The sequence below is a fragment of the Hyla sarda genome, chromosome 9 (assembly GCF_029499605.1).
Source record: "Hyla sarda isolate aHylSar1 chromosome 9, aHylSar1.hap1, whole genome shotgun sequence".
Lineage (NCBI taxonomy): Eukaryota > Metazoa > Chordata > Amphibia > Anura > Hylidae > Hyla > Hyla sarda.
Genome location: NC_079197.1, coordinates 15160372 through 15180076, shown reverse-complemented (window position 1 = coordinate 15180076; position 19705 = coordinate 15160372). Strand labels below are relative to the sequence as shown.

The 19705-nt window shown below is 45.2% G+C and overlaps 1 protein-coding gene across 18 annotated transcripts in view; it reads right to left on the bottom strand.

The window, feature by feature from the left end:
* Positions 1-19705, bottom strand: part of DNM1 (dynamin 1) — a 121820-nt gene that overhangs the window by 12954 nt on the left and 89161 nt on the right. For 17 of the 18 annotated variants that reach the window (XM_056538709.1, XM_056538708.1, XM_056538710.1 and 14 more), the window contains 6 exons: positions 18422-18535; positions 13438-13547; positions 10520-10631; positions 8537-8707; positions 7241-7482; positions 6477-6692 (listed from right to left, as the gene is read on the bottom strand). In XM_056538709.1, coding sequence (XP_056394684.1) covers positions 6477-6692; positions 7241-7482; positions 8537-8707; positions 10520-10631; positions 13438-13547; positions 18422-18535 — 965 coding nt within the window. Of the gene's footprint in view, positions 1-6476; positions 6693-7240; positions 7483-8536; positions 8708-10519; positions 10632-10805; positions 10950-13437; positions 13548-18421; positions 18536-19705 lie in introns of those variants that run through there. The other variant, XM_056538721.1, reaches the window with a different exon arrangement.

Here is a 19705-nt window from a genome sequence, read left to right as displayed (position 1 = left end):
CCTGGTCATGAGTAGGGTCAGACTTGTCAATTCTCATTCTGGATGGATGGAAAGTCAAGAAAAATAGGTTTACTTGGTGAATTGATGAAGCTTACACATGCTAACTGGAGTCTGACACGTTTCACGTCTGACACGTTTCACGTCTGATTCATTTTTCATGTTAATACTTAATAATACTTCTTAAATCATTTTTAAAGGAGAACATTAAATTACATTCCGCCGCTGTCCTCCAGCCCTGGTCTTCTTGTGTCTTTTGGTGTCCGACACTTCACACTGTGCGCCCCTGAGGAAGTCACTAGTTAGTGATGGAACGCGTGGGGACCTTTGTAGGGGACACACCTCCTCTCATGATTATGTGATGTATCTCCACCTCCTCCTTTGCCTACTTACCTTTGTATAATTGTTCACAGTTATTCAGCTGCTTGTTTACTTGGCTGTTACTTGTTCTACCTGGCTTTGATTGCGCACTTTATGATACAGCCGCTGTTTATATTTGTCTATTTTACTGTCTATTACTGTGGGGGTTCGGCTATTGGAGGAGTTTTATAATTATATTATACTATTGAGATTATCAGGTGTCCCTTGGGGGGAGCTTCCAAGGCTCTGGAGTTCCCCTCTGTGGCTGAGGGTGGCTAGGAGGTTGTGCCCCCTCAGTTTTAAATGTTTTTATCTGGTGAGGCTACTGTTTTTGTGTAAATATCATAATAAAATGTATTGCCTGTACTATTAGTGGTGTGCACCCCTTTCTTATGCCCTTGCTTTTCTTGTTGAGTAGATTGTACATAATATTGTGGCATTGGTAGCACTCGTGTGGCCATATTGGGTGGAACCCATTACCTTTTAGACTAGACACGTCGCACTGTGGCTCAGCTTATTGCTGGCGATGTCCCACCTTGGCCGATGGTAGGCTTAGCGGCAGTGTCATGTTTCGAACCCAGACACAATGAAGAAGGCCGGGCCTGGGCTCAACACTTCACATTACCGCCCAGCCTATCACTGGCTTTTTGGTGACATTACACTGTCCCAAGATAGGACAGTGTAATGTCACCAAAAGCCAAAAAAGACCGGGGCTGGGGGACAGGACTTGCGGCACTGGGGGGAGCAGCAGAAGGCAAGTTAAAGTTTATTATTTTTATTCCGGCAGCCCGGCATAGTGGATAAAAAATATTCACTGCAGTTCTCCTTTTACGTAACCTACACCAAGAAACATGTAGGGGGAGAAAACCTGTCCAGAGGAAAAATCGCTGAGTTGCCCACAGCAACCAATCAGATCGCTTCTTTCACTTTTAACAAGGCCTCTGGAAAATGAAGATCAAGGAAAGAAAAAGGGAGACCACACGAGGCGCCTAGTGCATTATGCCAGATAATTCAGATAGAAGGAGTGGATGGTATGTGCTCACCTGGAGCGCAAAGAATATGCCCATATAACCCAAGGCAATGGGTACAAACGTTCTGTAGATTCCGTGGGAAGGTGTGGGAAGGTGGATAAGGGCTGGTGTCCGTCCACGTGTAGTAGGCTAAAAGCAGTAAAAAAAATTCTCTCTAGGCGCAAGACACTCTCCGAATGGAATCAAGTAGAATGATGTATTTAAAATTAGAATTTTTTTTATTTAAAACCAATGATGCGTTTCGGGTATGCACCCTTCCTCAGATTAACACAATCTGAGGAAGGGTGCATACCCGAAACGCGTCATTGGTTTGAAATAAAAAAATTCTAATTTTAAATACATCATTCTACTTGATTCCATACGGAGAGTGTCTTGCACCTAGACGGGAATTTTTTTTACTGCTTTTAGCCTCTGCAAAATTAAAGAAGAAGCAATCTGATTGGTTGCTATGGGAAACTCGGCAACTTATCCTCCAGACAGATTTTGATAAATCTCCCCCGTGGTGTCCAGACTGTTGTCTAGCGGGTGACAACTTTGGATCACCATGATCTTGTGGAAGTTCTGTGTCACACTTGGTAGCAGAGGTGGGAATCCATAGATGCCACCAAAACTACCATTCCTGGCAGACAGCAGAAAATGACAGGAGGTGCCTAGCTCTAGGGTTAGATCGGATAACATCTGTGCGGGAGGCTCTTTCAGGGATTTTGCCATATCTGGTGGGAAGGATAGCGCAGCATGCAGCACTATTCTTACTGTCAGAGCAGCAGACTCTATGATGGATCCTGAAGGTCTCCAATACATCACTGGGGTCTGTTAGGTATCACTGGTGTCTATCATGTCAGGAATCCACAGCTTGAATTCTAATTTTCTTCAATTCATAACAGAGGTGTGAACTCAGCCGTATTCATTTCTCTTCTTATAATATTACTCTTAGCAAGGGGTAGTAGGGAGTCTGACCGCTGAAACTGCCCAACCCCCCCCCCCCCCCCCCCCGTATCTCCTGTATGGAGCGCTGGCTCTTCCCCAGAGTGGCGCGTCTCAACCCCCGCCCCTTCCATATAGCTCTATGGGAGACCCGTTCGGCTATCCTCGGCTCTCTCTTAGAGCTATAAGGCGGGGGTCATGACGTGCCACTCTGTGGGAGAACCAGTGCTCCATACAGGAGATCGTGGGGGGCCCCAACGGTCGGACCTACAGCAATCTAAAACTTATCCTTTGGGATTCTTCCTGCGGAGGCTGGAATCGGAATTTCCATGGCAGATGTTTCCACTGCGGAAATTCTGTCACGTGCACAATGCAGCAGGATCCCATTGACAACAATAGGACTATGCTGCAATGGAATTTAAGGAAATTCCACCATGTGAACGAGGCCTTAGACTTTGGGAATACATGATCTACAGCAGTGGTCTTCAGATGTAGAACTATAACTCCCATTATGAAGCTGTAGTTTTGCTAAACCTGGAGATCCACAGGTTGGAGACCACAGTTGCCTATATATACTATAGTAAAATGGCAGCAATGGCATACGTAGAATGTCTGAAAGCTGTTTTTGCTACCTATTAATAAGACCCAGTTGTCATGTGTATGAAGCTTTCATCGGCACAATCCGCGGGCACATAATCCCAAAGGGACTTGTGACATGCGATCTCACCATGATGTCATTGATGAATCTAGCTGTGGAAAATGAATCCTCATTCTATATACAAGAAAAGTGGGAAGGGGGGGGAGAAGCGCCAAAACAAAGAAAAGACAAGGACGATATCCATTTGCTTCCTATATGCTAGAACTAAAGGGGTATTCCAGCTCTAAAATGTATCTCCATAGGAATGGAGCATCTGCTGACACAACCCACAGGGAGAGTCCCCGTTCTAGACAGTTATCCCCGTATCTAGGGGGGGTCCCAGGGGTCAGACCTCCTGCAATCAGACAGTTATCCCCGTATCTGGGGGGAGGGGGGTCCCAGGGGTCAGATCTCCTGCGATCAGACAGCTATCTCCGTATCTAGGGGGGGTCCCAGGGGTCAGACCTCCCGCCATCAGACAGTTATCTCCATATCTAGAGGGGGTCCCAGGGGTCAGATCTCCTGCGATCAGACAGTTATCCCCGCATCTAGAGGGGGTCCCAGGGGTCAGACCTCCCACGATCAGGCATTTATCCCCGTATCTAGAGGGGTTCCCAGGGGTCAGACCTCCCGCCATCAGACAGTTATCCCCGTATCTAGAGGGGGTCCCAGGGGTCAGACCTCCCGCCATCAGACAGTTATCCCCCTATCTAGGGGGGGTCCCAGGGGTCAGACCTCCCGCCATCAGACAGTTATCCCTGTATCTAGAGGGGGTCCCAGGGGTCAGACCTCCTGCCATCAGACAGTTATCCCCGTATCTAGGGTGGGTCCCAGGGATCAGACATTTATCCCCATATCTAGAGGGGGTCCCAGGGGTCAGATCTCCTGCGATCAGACAGTTATCCCCGCATCTAGAGGGGGTCCCAGGGGTCAGACCTCCCACGATCAGGCATTTATCCCCGTATCTAGAGGGGGTCCCAGGGGTCAGACATCCCGCGATCAGACAGTTATCTCCGTATCTAGGGGGGTCCGAGGGGTCAGACCTCCTGCGATCAGACAGTTATCCCTGTATCTAGGGGATACATTTTTTTTTTAGCACTGGCGTACCCCCCTCATTTTCAGGGTTAATGATGGGCCACCTCCCACAGAGCTAGTGAGGTAGAAGTCAAGGCACCATCGTGAGGCAACCAAGGCGACTGGACAGGCTACTGTCACAAGTCTAAGTGTCACATGGTCAGCAACCATCATAGACAAACACTGGTCAGGTATGCCATTTTGATCAGTGTTTCCCAACCAGGGTGCCCCCAGTTGTTTCAAAACTACAACTCCCAGCATGCCCGGACAGCCAAAGGCTGTCCGGGCATGCTAGGAGTTGTAGTTTTGCAACAGCTGGAGGCTCCCTGGTTGAGAAACAGTGGTCTAGATAATTGTTTGCTAAAATTAGGGAGTTGGGGAAGGTCCATGTGAACTCTACAGGCCAGTGGTCTTTATCTTGTGGTCCTCTAGATATTGCAAAGCTAAAACTCCCAGCATGCTCAGTCAGCCCACGGCTGTACGGGATTCATGGGCGTTGTAGTTTTGCAACATCTGGAGATTCACCCGTTGGAGAACACTGCTCTAAGCCCAACTGAAGTGAAACAATAAGGGAATAACATGACATGCCCCCCCCAGGAGAGTCCTGTATATACATACATACAACCTAGAATGGCTCTTCGAGGTGTTGCATTTGTAGGCAGTACATACGCAGTCCAAGCCAAGAAAGCTCTATAGGTCGTTGCAATACTATGGCTTAACTTAGGTTAGTACAGAAGACTAAACATAAAGCCACTGCTTGGTCTTAGGGGGCAGGAAGCAGGGGGGGGGGGGTATATACAGTAGAATAGAGAATTGCAGTATGAAATGGGTAGAAGGGAAAGCTGTGTGCAATAAGGAAAGAGCATGGATGACATGGTAGTGACGGTGTTAAATGATGCACTATGCAGCAGCATGCTGTCCACCATGAAGATGACTGGTGAATGTGGAGATCTAGGAATGTGCCAAATGATTTACACAAAATACTTGCCGATCCCCAGGCCGGGGCTATGAGGTCACCCATCAGAATGTAAAGTTTGTGCGTAGAAACATCACATACTGGCGCTGCCCATAGTCACATCTATCAGTAAAGCTGTCTGGTGCAACAAGGGACCAAGATGTGTTGTCTGGTTCCGGACTAGTCAGGTCAATGATATTTATTCCAAACTATACCTGACGTTCTCCTCTGGGTCATCCATAGTGTTGACAGTGAAGAGCATATCCCCAGTCCCAATGATAGGCTTTAAGCATAAAATATCTGCATGTTCTTACAGCTGACACATATTCAAAGGATACTAATCACTCTGACTAAGTATATCTCAGTTTATAACTCCTTGGATATCAATGGATGGAGCCATATAATGATGTCCTTATAGGCTGTGGACTCCTTTGCATTTGTTTTGTTAGTGCATTGTATGTATTATGTGAAATAAAACATTTCTGCACTTGGTTTTGGTAATTTTTTTTTGCGGTTTTTCTTCTGCAGCTTATATTTATTACCATACACCGCAAGCTGCTGGATTCCATTCAGCCTTAAAGGGGTACTACGCCCCTAGACATCTCTTATCCCCTATCCAAAGGATAGGGGGATAAGATGTCTGATCGCGGGGGTCTCACCACTGCTCCACCCGGGGTTCGTTTAGAGTATTGGGTGCAGCGCCGGAGGCTCATGATGTCACGTCCACACCCCCTCATTGCATGTCTATGGGGAGGGGACATGATGGCTGTCACGCCCCCTCCCATAGACTTGCATTGAGGGGTCATGGCCGTGACATCACAAGCGAGGCGTGACCGTGACGTCACGAGCCTCCGCCCCGCATCGCCAGTCATCCAGCACGGAGCAAAATCGCTCCATGCACCGGATGTCTGGGGTACCGCAGCAGAGATCGTGGGGGTCCCCAGCGGCGGGACCGCGGCGATCAGACATGTTATCCCCTATCCTCTGGATAGGGGATAAAATGTTTAGGGGTGGAGTACCCCTTTAATCCTGAGAACTGTCTCCCTGCCTCTGCTTCTCCTAGTGTGAATGCTCCTCTAAGGTAAAATCTGATATGACACGACTTGATTTGAGCTAAGCTGGGCATTTGCAAGAGGGGAAAGGAGCAGGAGACTAAGCTGACAGGGCGGCAGCTGTCGGCAGTGGTATATTTTGGTTTTGTTCTGACCTAGGCCTGGCTAAACTTGGCAACCCCGGCGCACTACGGTCTTGCAGCCGGCCCATGATTACAATCTAGCAGTCTATATTTATAATATAAGAGAGCAGTGTATACAGAAAGATATATACTGTTTATAGTGATGACAGGATAGGAGGTGTACTTAAATCAGGATAATTAGTGAACCTTTGAATATTGAACTGAAGCCCAGATAGTAAGATGTTATAAATCGTCATAGTCTCCTAATATTAGGAACTTTGCGCCTTTAAAAAAAAATAATGTAATTGGATCATACAAACTTACCTAGGGACACCAGGAGGGGCACGATTGGGCCTAGAGGGAATCTGGGGAGGTGGACCAAAGGGATCTGGGGATGCCCCAGGCCTGGAAGGAACTGGTGGTGCGCTCCCAAGTGTGGTGCCAGGTGGAGGTGGACCTGGTGCTGGTCCTCGTGAGCCAGGTCTGGCAGGAGGTACAGCGGGTGCTCTCCTTTGTGGAGTAGGGCTTGATGTAGGAGACCTGAATTACAACAAGTAGTTAACAATACAACTTGAACAACATTCACCTCCTTAGTACAGAGGATCCCTTAAAGGGGTACTCCACTGGAAAACTATTTTTTATCAACTGGTGCCAGAAAGTTAAACAGATTTGTAAATTAGTTCTATTAAAAAAATCTTAATCCTTTCAGTACTTATCAGCTGCTGTATGCTCCACAGGAAGTTATTTTCTTTTTGAATTTCCTTTCTGTCTGGCCACAGTGCTCTCTGCTGACACCTCTGTCCATGTCAGGAACTGTCCAGAGCAGGATAGGTTTGCTATGGAGATTTGCTCCAACTCTGGACAGTTCCTGACACAGACAGAGGTGTCAGCAGAGAGCACTGTGGTCAGACAGAAAGGAAATTCCTCCGTTTGGACCATACTGCAGCTGATAAGTCATGAAAGGATTAAGATTTTTTAATAGAAGTATTTTACAAATCTTATTAACTTTCTGGCACCAGTTGATTGAAATTTTCTTTTTTCCAGTGGAGTACCCCTTTAATTACAGGAATGCCTTAATTTTTACTTACCTGCGCCCTGTTTGTACGTTCTGCACCTGTAGCCAAGAGTCATCTACGGGTGGAGGCATAGGGGTGCTCGTAGTTGTCGTGTTGATGTCACCAATGATATGTAAGGCTTCTTTCAGAGCGTGATACATGCGCAACATCTCATCCCTGTGTTGTGCCTGCTCTGGCGACTCTTCCATTAGCGTATTCTGATCGCTGCACGAGTACAGGTTGGCGAGGAGCTCCGAGTGGATGAAATCTTTTGTCTAAGAGTAGGATAAAAAAACAGCATACATGTGCGCATTATATTATTAGCCTTCATATTCATTCAAATGAGTCGCCGATATACTTTATGGCAAGCCCTATAAGTAAAGCATAAAGCCTATTCACTAGAATGGGAAGATTTTCTAGACATACTCTGTGACCTGTGCAGAGGTCATTCCTGTGCTGGTCTGTAATGATAAGGAAGGCACTGCTGGGAAGTGATCTGCACTGTACAGGATGTCGCAGCTTAAAGAGGTTATACGGGCAAAAAAAACGTATCCGCATCCATAGGATTAGCGTCCAACCACCTGGATAGGGGATAAGATGTTAGATCACAGAGATCCTAAGGCTGGGGACCCCGGCGATCTCTGGGCAGGCAGCGGCGGTGCCCGAAACACGGAAGCTTGCTAGTACATAGCCGTCACGCCTCCTCATATAGACGTGAATGGAGGGGGAGTGGCGGCCAGCATCGCAAGTCATTGGGCACGGAGCGGAGTGCGCTCCGTGCACCGAATGACAGGGGTACTGCAGCAGAGATCGCAGGGGTCCTTAGAGACTGGACCCCCGCGATCTAACATCTTATTCCCTATCCTTTGGATAGGAGATAAGATGTTTAAAGCGGAGTACCCCTTTAAGCTGTTGTTGTCTTCCACCTGCAAACTGCAGCTCTGCTTTTTCAGACTGGCTGCTCTGCATAAGCACAAGCCCGCTATTGCATTACTGCTAACTTCTTGGTGAGTACAAATAAAGCTGATTTCCATCACAACAAGAATCTATATAAATTAAATTATTATAAACTACAAACAACTAATTTGCCAATGAGAACAAAAAGGTCACCATGTAACTTCAACAGTGCCTTAGTGAGGGCGCATTCACACAACAGAATGTCTGCCCGGAGAAATTCCACTGCCAATGAAATGCCTGAGTTACCCTGAAATGCCCCTTGTGGGCAGGATTTAAATACATCCCACCTTTTTTTGCTGCATGATCAACAGGATCATCCCAGCACAGCTGGTTGACAAGTATGTACTCTAAGGAGTCAGGAGAGACACTTACATTATTGATCATGAGATGCATTATAGTTTTGGGCATGAGATCCCGGATGGTCTTGTTGACGATGCCCATGTAGGAATCCACCAGGTTACGGATGGTCTCCACCTGCCGCTCTAGTTGAGGATCCATAGAGTGCATGAAGTTGTCAGAACCATTCTCCTCGGACTCACTAGACTGCAGGACAATAGAAGAAAAAGAGTAGAAAGGTCATTTAGGATGAGGTCAGTAGACTCACCCATGGCGTCCATGGCATAGTTTGTTGCTGACACTAAACCGAAAGAGCCAGGGAACTAAAGGTAATTGTTGGGTCTTCCACCAAAATGAGTTATTGAAGAATAATCTTCTAGTTTAATGCTCTGGACAATGTCAAATACATTTCCATTTTTGAAAGATGTAATATGGGGCAGTACTTTGGTGGGTAACACAGAACAATGACCTTCGAGGGCTACCCAGGCTGGGCCGGTTCAATGTCTCATGTCAGGCATGCAAAATAAAAAGAATGTTAATGAAGAGAATTCAGGAGAATGTCAGAACCAGGAGAACAAAAGAGGGAAAGACCCCAAAATAAATGTTCTGACCAGACTTGGAACTGAGGATAAAAATGATGAGGACGGCCAGGGAAGAACTCTAGCCCCCCCCTGTAAACTCCGTCTCGAGCAGCGGGGGCCTTTCATGGGAGGAAAAGAAAGGAAAGTGAGGTTGTTAAAGAAGCAGGAGAGAAAGCATCATGACTCCCCGGAGCTGATAGCACAACTTACTTTATCCTTGTCCTTTGAAGTCAGATTGAGCCACAAAAGAATAAAATAAAACACACACAAAGGGGACAAAATAGAAAAACACTAGAGTTAGTGGTTAAAGAGGGGCCTCAGACTTATAATACAGGAAATTATGAAATTTTGGGGGTACTGGAAGGACAAATAAACCCATAAAATCACCAATACAGAAGAGAGCGAAGGGACCGAGAGCGAAGCTGGAAACCCACTTGGCGCTAGGCAAAGAATTATAGAAAATGGGGCCTGTTGTGGTGGCCCAGTACGGGAGGTGTTACCCCGCTCGTGCTGTCCTGTCAGGCAGCCTCCTTCAGTGTCCCCTGGGCCCCCTGCAATTGTTTCCCCATTGTAAATATGTTTTACCATGTAAAGTGTTATAAAATGTAATGTTGCTTTAAGAGTCATACCATGTGATATGTCATGTGATTGATACCCAGTAGGTACCAGTGACCAGGTGATCCCAAGAGTGACCTATGGGCTCCCTGCTAGTCTCCCCATATAAGCCCTGGGTGGAGCTTCTCTCTTTCTGCTGAGGTCCAGTGCAGTCTTGTCTAGTGTGTGTGTCCAGAGTGTTGGAGACCTCAAAGTCCAGTCCTGCAGCCGCCATCAAGTCAAGTAAGATAAAGTCACAGCTTTATGAGTCAAGTCAGTCCCTGTCATCTGTCAAGTCAGCGTGGTCTGCAATCAATTGTGCAGTCCTACTACAAGTCCCAGCAAGCCCTTAAGGTCTCTGTGTCACTGGTCACCTCCTTGGGCCCTGACTGAACTGTATAGACTTTACCATCTGTCTACCCTCAGTAAAGCTACCGTTGTCCGTAATTTGGCGTTGGAGTCTTATTGCCCCTGTGCCTAGCCCAGGATCCAGCGGTATACCTTCGGGTGGTTATAGGCTAAACAACGCCCTGGCGTCACGAATACAAGGGGTCAATGCTATCTGCCCCTAGGGTAACAACATCTGCCCTGCACCACATACCCCGCCACCACATTGTCAAAGGACATCAATGGAGAAGGATAACCACATAATGTGGTCCAACCAAGTAAGAGCTATGACAGATCTTAGATGGGCACTTGGAAGCTGCCAAGCCCTTTTGGCCAGACGTATAGGACTTGGATTTCCACATTCCACACACACAACTTTATGAAAAGATCAATGGATTACATATCGGAAGCATTTCTGTAGGACATCACAGCGGTTCTGTGATCATGTAGAACGTACCCCAACTCTCTCTGGGTAAACACCGGCTCGTAGGAACGAGGCCTTCCAGCTGTCCACCTCCTCCTGGGTCTCACAGGCCAACTCTAGTTGACGATAATCCTTGTAAACGTTCCTTCAAGGGCCACACATAGACATTTGGGATAAAGCGCAAAGTATAAATAACAAAGTATTTGGTTTTCCTATATTGCCAAGTTAAAAGGGGAAGATAACCTTTGGCATTGGTTGTTAAGGTAGAGCAGACTGGATTTGGGGTTTTGGTACATGAGGGGGAGGTTCAAAAGCGTAAGTTAAGATAGGACTACTTTGGTGGGACTATACCTTCCAATGCTTGGAGGGAGAAAAAAAAAAGGTCTTATAAACCTACCCTTGGGCGTATTCCTCCCTCTTTGAATTTCCTGCAGACATGTGCAGCCTTCTACAGTTTGCACCACTATGGAGAAGGGTTATAAATCCAAACATGTAAAGTTGTTTTTAGGGGGGTGGCCTACTGGGCATAGAAGGACCCCAAAAAGAGAAACTCTAAAACAAACTAAAACCCACCCAGTATTATACAGCGTTGTATGGTAATATTATTTTGGAATAGAATTTGTTGTATTATGGGGGGACTGTATGACAGTTTTTTGTGTATATTTTATATGGCAGTGTTCTTTATATGCTGTGCATTATTTGGGCATTTTGACTATATTGTCTTTCATTATATGGCCGTAAGAAAGGGCTGAAATGACAAGAGGAGGAAAAAGGGGTCTAGAATAGCAATGGGTCGTACACTATTCAGTAAACACCAATGTATTGCTGAAAAATTCTACATCTAGAACAGTGGTCTCCAAACTGTGAGCTAGAGCCCTGCAGGGGACTGTTTTCTTAATACCGCTCCCTATGAATTTCTGACCATTACCGCCCGTTCCTGGAATGTGTGTGTTGTGTTTCACTTCAGCTCCCGCAACGTGTCCAATCCCACCCGCTGCCACAACACGTGTGTCCAATCCCACCCGCTGCCCGAAACACGTGTCTCCAATCCAACCCAATGCCCGTAACACATGAGTCCAATCCCACCCGCTGGCTGCAACACGTGTGTCCTATCCCACCCGCTGGCCGCAACACGTGTGTCCAATACGACCCACTGCCGCAACATGTGTCCAATCCCACCCACTCCCACAACACGTGTGTCCAATCCCACCCACTGCTGCAACATGTGTGTCCGCTCCCACCCGCTCCCACAACACGTGTCCAATCCCAAACGCTCCCACATCATGTGTCCAATCCCACCCGCTCCCATAACACATATCCAATCCCACACGCTCCCACAACACATATCCAATCCTACCCGTTGTCGCAACATGTGTCCAATCCCAACCGCTCCTACAACATGTGTCCGATCCCACCCGCTCCCACAACACGTGTCCGATCCCACCCGCTCCCACAACACGTGTCCGATCCCACCCGCTCCCACAACACGTGTCCAATCGCACCCGCTCCCACAACACATATCCAATCCCACACGCTCCCACAACACATATCCAATCCCACCTGCTCCCACAACGTGTCCAATCCCACCCGCTACCGCAACACATGTGCCCAATCCCACCCACTCCCACAACATGTGTCCAATCCCACCTGCAACATGTGTCCAATCTCACCCGCTGTCGCAACACGTGTGTCTAATCCCAACCGCTCCCACAACATATATATGTGTGTGTGTATATATATATATATATATATATATATATATATATATATATATATAGCAAAAAATGGAAGAGAGCGGCACTCCAACTAAGTTGGAGTGCCGCTCTCTTCCATTTTTTGCTACATTTACTTGGGGCCTGGGTTTGGCCCTGGGGCTGAGCACCCACGTGGATCTTAGAATCCTTGGCTATAGCCATGCATGGTGCTCCTTCTTCTTCACTTTTTTCTATATATATATATATATATATATATATATATATATATATATATATATATATATATATATATATATATATATATATATATATATATATATATATATGTGCTGAGACAAAGGGTGCATACCCGAAACGCGTCCACGCTGACCATTGGTTGTTTGTTACCTGGCTGAGTCCCGCTTGCATGCGGTTTTATGGGATCTGATTAAACAGAACTTTTCATCGTACCACTGGCTACCTATTTCTGTTATATATTAAATAGTCTATAATCTCGCACCATCTTGTCTATACAGCTTCCATCTTGTCTTGCAGTCCTATGTGTCCCCATGTCTCAGACTACAAACCCTGTGTGATCTGATTCTGTAGTCACATTTTTCTTGATAACCTACAGACAGTATAAAGCTATGTTCACAGCCAATTTTTTCCATTCCTTAGAGCAGTGTTTCCTAACCAGGGTGCCTCCAGCTGTTGCCAATGGCTGTCCAGACATGCCGGGAGTTGTAGTTTTGCAACAGCTGGAGGCACCCTGGTTGGGAAACACTGGTATATGGTGACAACCTCAAGTATTATACAGTACAGCAGAGGATTTTATGTCTGCACAGGGTACTGGTGGGCACTAAGGCGGCTCTGTACCTGGTGGTCCTTGAGTACATTATTAATGGAAATCCCTTTACCCCTTAGGCTGAACCTTAGCTGTCCATTATTGTGCCACCGCACCGTCAAAATGACGTACATATACGGTAGGGGGAGGAGTCAGCGCAGGCTGCAGGCAGGAGTGGGCGGGTGCGACAACCTAATACCACCTTCACTCGGAAGTATTTAAATGCAGGATCCTCTACAGTGGAACTCTCACTCTTGCAAAACTACAACTCCCAGCATGCCTGGAGTTGCAGTTTTGCAACAGCTGTAGGTCCACAATTTGGAGACCACCGATCTAGAAGATGACTCTGACCTAGGCACTTTCTAATGTCTTTTTGGGAGTTTCAGCAGAACCCTCATCGCTGATGTCCTTACCTTTGCTCTGTGTTGAACAAGGCGAAGATATGTTTGCTGGACATAAATCCTTTCTCGATATCCCTCAGTTTCAGGTTATCCAGGGGCAACATGTACTTCTTCTCCTTCTCCTGTAGTCAGGGAAAATGAATGACATTAAGGTCACCCCAATACATGCTCATAATACATACATAAATACATAAATACATTATCACTATTTCTTTTTATGTGATGCTTTGTAAATCAAGTGGCCTCTATAAAATGGTTTCTGTACATAGATATATATATATATATATGTATGTGTGTATATATGTGTGTGTGTGTGTGTGTATCTATATATATATATGTGTGTGTATCTATATATATATATGTGTGTGTGTGTGTGTATACATATATGTGTGTGTGTGTATATGTATATATAAAAATGTATATATATATATATATATATATATATATATATATATATATATGTGTGAAATAGTCTATAATCTCGCACCATCTTGTCTATACAGCTTCCATCTTGTCTTGCAGTCCTATGTGCCCCCATGTCTCAGACTACGAACCCTGTGTGATCTGATTCTGTAGTCACATTTTTCTTGATAACCTACAGACAGTATAAAGCTATGTTCACAGCCAATTTTTTCCATTCCTTAGAGCAGTGTTTCCTAACCAGGGTGCTTCCAGCTGTTGCCAATGGCTGTCCAGACACGCTGGGAGTTGTAGTTTTGCAACAGCTGAAGGCACCCTGGTTGGGAAACACTGCCTTAGAGGTTGACGTTGGGGTATTCTCAGACATGAACCTCCAATGTATACCACTGTTTTTTTTTTTTTGCATTGTGGACAATGACTGAGGTATAATTATAAATGTACTTCAGCCATTGTCCACAATGCAAAAAAGAATGCATTTGCAGCCACCGCTATGTGTAGTCATAACTTTTGGATAAAGCGAGGTTGGCGGCAAGATACTGTGTTAGGAATTGTGCATTGTACGCATTAGTGGCCTTTTAAAAGGGTACTCCGGAGGATGAAAACATTTTTTTTTTCAAATCAACTGGTTTTTTAAATCAACATTTTCAAATCAATTAAATTTCCATTTAAATGAATGAATTCAAATTGTAATACCACACACAACCTGTGGACAGGGGTGGTGTTTTTTTCTTTGGAAGAATTTGGCTCGGTTTCTATTCCTGGATAATGCCCTCAATCCTTAGAAACCAGCAAAGGGTTACAGCACAAAGAATGAAATCTGAACCAAGAGCAGGAGACACATGGAAAACTCACTGGACAGACGAGCCCGGCGCATGTTTCCAGTTACGTTTATGGCAATCCTCCAGCACATGTGGAGCCACCCCTTTAAGTGGCGACTAGGCTGAGACATATTGCTTTGATGACAAATGTTAATTTAGCATTGCTGTATTGTGGCCTGCGCTACGTGCAGTGGGCGCAACCAATATGGAGACATAAAGTATACCAGACTGGTAACATCACCGATTCCCAGCGGGAATCAAATATACAAGCACTCTGTAAATTATTATTGGACAGAGAGATTGGGTGTGGTGTTTGATCACTGCACCCGGTCATCTAATCAGGCTGATGGTGCTGGAGATCAGCCAGGTGAATCCTCTGGCTGTGCAGAGTGATTAAGTGTGGTGTTTGATCACTGCACATGGCTATCTAATCAATCTGTTGGTGCTAGAAATATCCCACGTGAAACCTTCTAGCTGTGCAGAGAGATTGAGTATGGCATTTGATCACTGCACCTACTCATCTAATCAGGCTGCTGGTGCTAAAGATCAGCCAGGTGTATCCTCTGGCTGTGCAGAGTGATTGGGTGTGGTGTTTGATCACTACACATGATTAGCTAATCAGTCTTCCGGTGCTAGAGATATCCCAGATGAATCCTCTGGCTGTGCAGAGAGATTTAGTGTGGCGTTTGATCACTGCACCCGGTCATCTAATCAAGCTGCTGGTGCTGAGATCAGCCAGGTGAATCCTCTGGCTGCGCAGAGTGATTGGGTGTGGTGTTTGATCACTGCCCATGGTTATCGAATCAGTCTGCTGGTGCTGGAGATCAGTCAGGTGAATCCTCTGGCTGCGCAGAGTGATTGGGTGTGGTGTTTGATCACTGCACATGGTTATCTAATCAGTCTGCTGATGCTGGAGATCAGTCAGGTGAATCCTCTGGCTGCGCAGAGTGATTGGGTGTGGTGTTTGATCACTGCACATGGTTATCTAATCAGTCTGCTGATGCTGGAGATCAGTCAGGTGAATCCTCTGGCTGCGCAGAGTGATTGGGTGTGGTGTTTGATCACTGCACATGGTTATCTAATCAGTCTTCTGATGCTGGAGATTCGCCAGGTGAATCCTCTGGCTGTGTAGAGTGATTGGGTGTGGTGTTTGATCACTGCACATGGTTATCTAATCATTCTGCTGGTGCTAGAGATATCCCAGGTGAATCCTCTGGCTGTGCAGAGAGATTGGGTGTGGAGTTTGATCACTGCACCTGGTCATCTAATCAGTTTGCTGGTGCTGGAGATCACCCAGGTAAACACATTAGACTTATAAGTGGGTTGGTGTCAGTTCACACTAAGTGCAGTTTTGAAGCGTTTTCTTATTCAAAGTGTGCAGTTTAAGACACAATCCACAAAAATGTGGCAGCAAAAACAAACTGCAGACACATATTTCACCAAATACGGCCAAAAATGTGCACGTAAAATAAAATACGTGGCCAAATTTAACTCTGTGTGAACATAGACTAATACTGCACTTTTACCTAAGTCTGGCTCCATAACCTCAGGCCTTATCCTAGGCCAGTGTTTCCCAACCAGGGTGCCTCCAGCTGTTGCAAAGCTACAACTCCCAGCATGCCCGGACAGCCTTTGGCTGTCCGGGCATGCTGGGAGTTGTAGTTTTGCAACAGCTGGAAGCACACTGGTTAGGAAACGCTGACCTAAGCATAATACGGTCATTATCAGCTCGGCCTGGAGTGCCCCTTTATATTCTACTTAGGTCTTAGGTCCCAGAGAGAACCAAGGGAGGAAATTCCACAAAGGGGAAAGGCTGATACATCTGTAAGTAATTTATATGATTTTTGGGCAGGCAGGGATACAGAAGAACTGTGTCAGCGTTTTGTAGACCCCGTGACTGAGCTGGAAGTGGTTAGATGAGAACATTACAGCACAATAACAATAAATGTAGGTTGTATAGTTCATAAAGGGATTGTGGAATATTGTTAGTGAAACATCTTTTTGTACTCACTATTCTGCTGGTGAGGTCACTGTGTACATACATTACATTACTTATCCTGTACTGATCCTGAGTTATATCCTGTTTTATACCCCAGAGCTGTACTCACTATTCTGCTGGTGAGGTCACTGTGTATATACATTACTTATCCTGTACTGATCCTGAGTTATATCCTGTATTATATTCCAGAGCTGTACTCACTATTCTGCTGGTGAGGTCACTGTGTACATACATTACATTACTTATCCTGTACTGATCCTGAGTTATATCTTGTATTATACTCCAGAGCTGTACTCACTATTCTGCTGGTGGGGTCACTGTGTACATACATACATTACTTATCCTGTACTGATCCTGAGTTATATCCTGTATTATACTCTAGAGCTGTACTCACTATTCTGCTGGTGAGATCACTGTACATACATTACATTACTTATCCTGTACTGATCCTGAGTTATATCCTGTATTATACTCCAGAGCTGCACTCACTATTCTGCTGGTGAGATCACTGTGTACATACATTACATTACTTATCCTGTACTGATCCTGAGTTATATCCTGTATTATACTCCAGAGCTGTACTCACTATTCTGCTGGTGAGGTCACTGTGTACATACATTACATTACTTATCCTGTACTGATCCTGAGTTATATCCTGTATTATACTCCAGAGCTGTACTCACTATTCTGCTGGTGAGGTCACTGTGTTCATACATTACATTACTTATCCTGTACTGATCCTGAGTTATATCCTGTATTATACTCCAGAGCTGTACTCACTATTCTGCTGGTGAGGTCACTGTGTTCATACATTACATTACTTATCCTGTACTGATCCTGAGTTATATCCTGTATTATACTCCAGAGCTGTACTCACTATTCTGCTGGTGAGGTCACTGTGTACATACATTACATTACTTATTCTGTACTGATCCTGAGTTATATCCTGTATTATACCCCAGAGCTGTACTCACTATTCTGCTGGTGAGGTCACTGTGTACATACATTACATTACTTATCCTGTACTGATCCCGAGTTATATCCTGTATTATACTCCAGAGCTGTACTCACTATTCTGCTGGTGAGGTCACTGTGTACATACATTACATTACTTATCCTGTACTGATCCTGAGTTATATCCTGTATTGAGCAAATACTTCTCCACATGTAGTAACCAATATTCCTCCATGCCCAAGAGTCCACTTAGTCCTTCTTCTAATTCAATTCAGGACTTGCCCAATGGCTGCCAATGATACTTAAAGGGGTACTTCAGCAGAATAAAAATGTTTTCAAATCAACTGGTGCCAGAAAGTTATAAAGATTTGTAAATTACTTCTATTTAAACATCCTAATCCTTCCAGTACTTATCAGCTGCTGTATGCTCCAGAGGAAGTTGTGTAGATCTTTCCAGTCTGACTATAGTGCTCTCTACTGCCACCTCTGTCCGTGTCAGGAACTGTCCAGCGCAGGAGAGGTTTTCTATGGGGATTTGCTCTTGCTCTGGACAGTTCCTGACATGGAAAGAGATATCAGCAGAGAGCACTGTGGTTAGACTGAAAAGAGCTACACAACTTCCTGTGGAGCATACAGCAGCTAAGTAGTGGAAGGATTAAGATTTTTAAATAGAAGTAATTTACAAATCTGTATAACTTTCTGCCACCAGTTGATTTGAATAAAAATGTTTTTCCTCCGGAGTACCCGACTCCGAACCCCAGTCTCCCAACCTCAGGCAACCCCTATGACATCAGCAAGTACATACCTCATCATCCTTGTACCAGGACAGGTTCTCTGCAGTTAGAACGAACCAATACTCCTTGGCGCCTCCCTTCATGATCCCAATGTTGTTGATGGTGAGCCAACCCTTCCGAATGACCTGGTGAGGAAAACATCATGTCACAGACAGTACTGGGAGTAGGGTCAGAGGAGTTTGTATGTGTATAGACCAGTGTTTCCCAACCAGCGTGCCTCCAGCTGTTGCAAAACTACAACTCCCAGCAAGCTGGGAGTTATAGTTTTGCAACAGCTGGAGGCACACTGGTAAAGAAACCCTGGCTTAGACCCTGCCTTACCAACACCTTCATCTCTGCCATTGCTTAGAATTGTGATTTATGGAGGAACTCCTTCAATAACAAAAACACTCCGCATGCATTAAAGGGGTACTCCGGTGGAAAATATTTTTTTTAATTTTTCAAATCAACTGGTGCCAGAAAGTTAAACAGGTTTGTAAATTACTTCAATAAAAAAAATCTTAATCCTTCCAGTACTTATCAGCTGCTGTATAATACAGAGAAAGTTCTTTTCTTTTTGAATTTCCTTTCTGTCTCACCACGGTGCTCTCTGCTGACACTTCTGCCCATGTCGGGAACTGTCCGGAGCGGGAGAGGTTTGCTATGGGGATTTGCTCCTGCTCTGGACAGTTCCTGACATGGACAGAGGTGTCAGTAGAGAGCACCATGGACAGACATAAAAGAAATTCAAAAAGAAATGAACTTTCTCTGTAGTATACAGCAGCTGATAAGTACTGGAAGGAAAAAAATCTGTTTAACTTTCTGGCACCAGTTGATAAAAAAAAAAAATCTATAAAAGAGTACCCCTTTAAGTTAAGCAAAACAGGAGAAGATAGAAAACCACAGAGAGAATGAGAAACTTCTGAAACACCGGAGATGTTCAGTAGAATATGAGGACACTATGGCTCAATTACACATATATATATATAAAATTTTGGGGGGGAGGAATGGGGACATAAAAATATTGGTGAAGTCCAATAAAAAAAAATGTTGGCCCACTATACCTGCCAAAAATATATAACTTTAAAAGTTACATATTCTTGAAGAATTTTTGTGCAGACTTAGAAAAAACATGGCGGATTTCTTCCAAACACAGCGCCACACCACTCTACAGGTTGTGTTGGGTACTGCACCTCAGCTCCATTTATATCAATGGAAAGGGGCTACAATGGAGTGGAAAAGAACTGCGGTACCAGGTACAACCCAGGGGTGGTGCCGTTTCTGAAAGAAATCAGTCATGCTTTTCTACTCCTGTA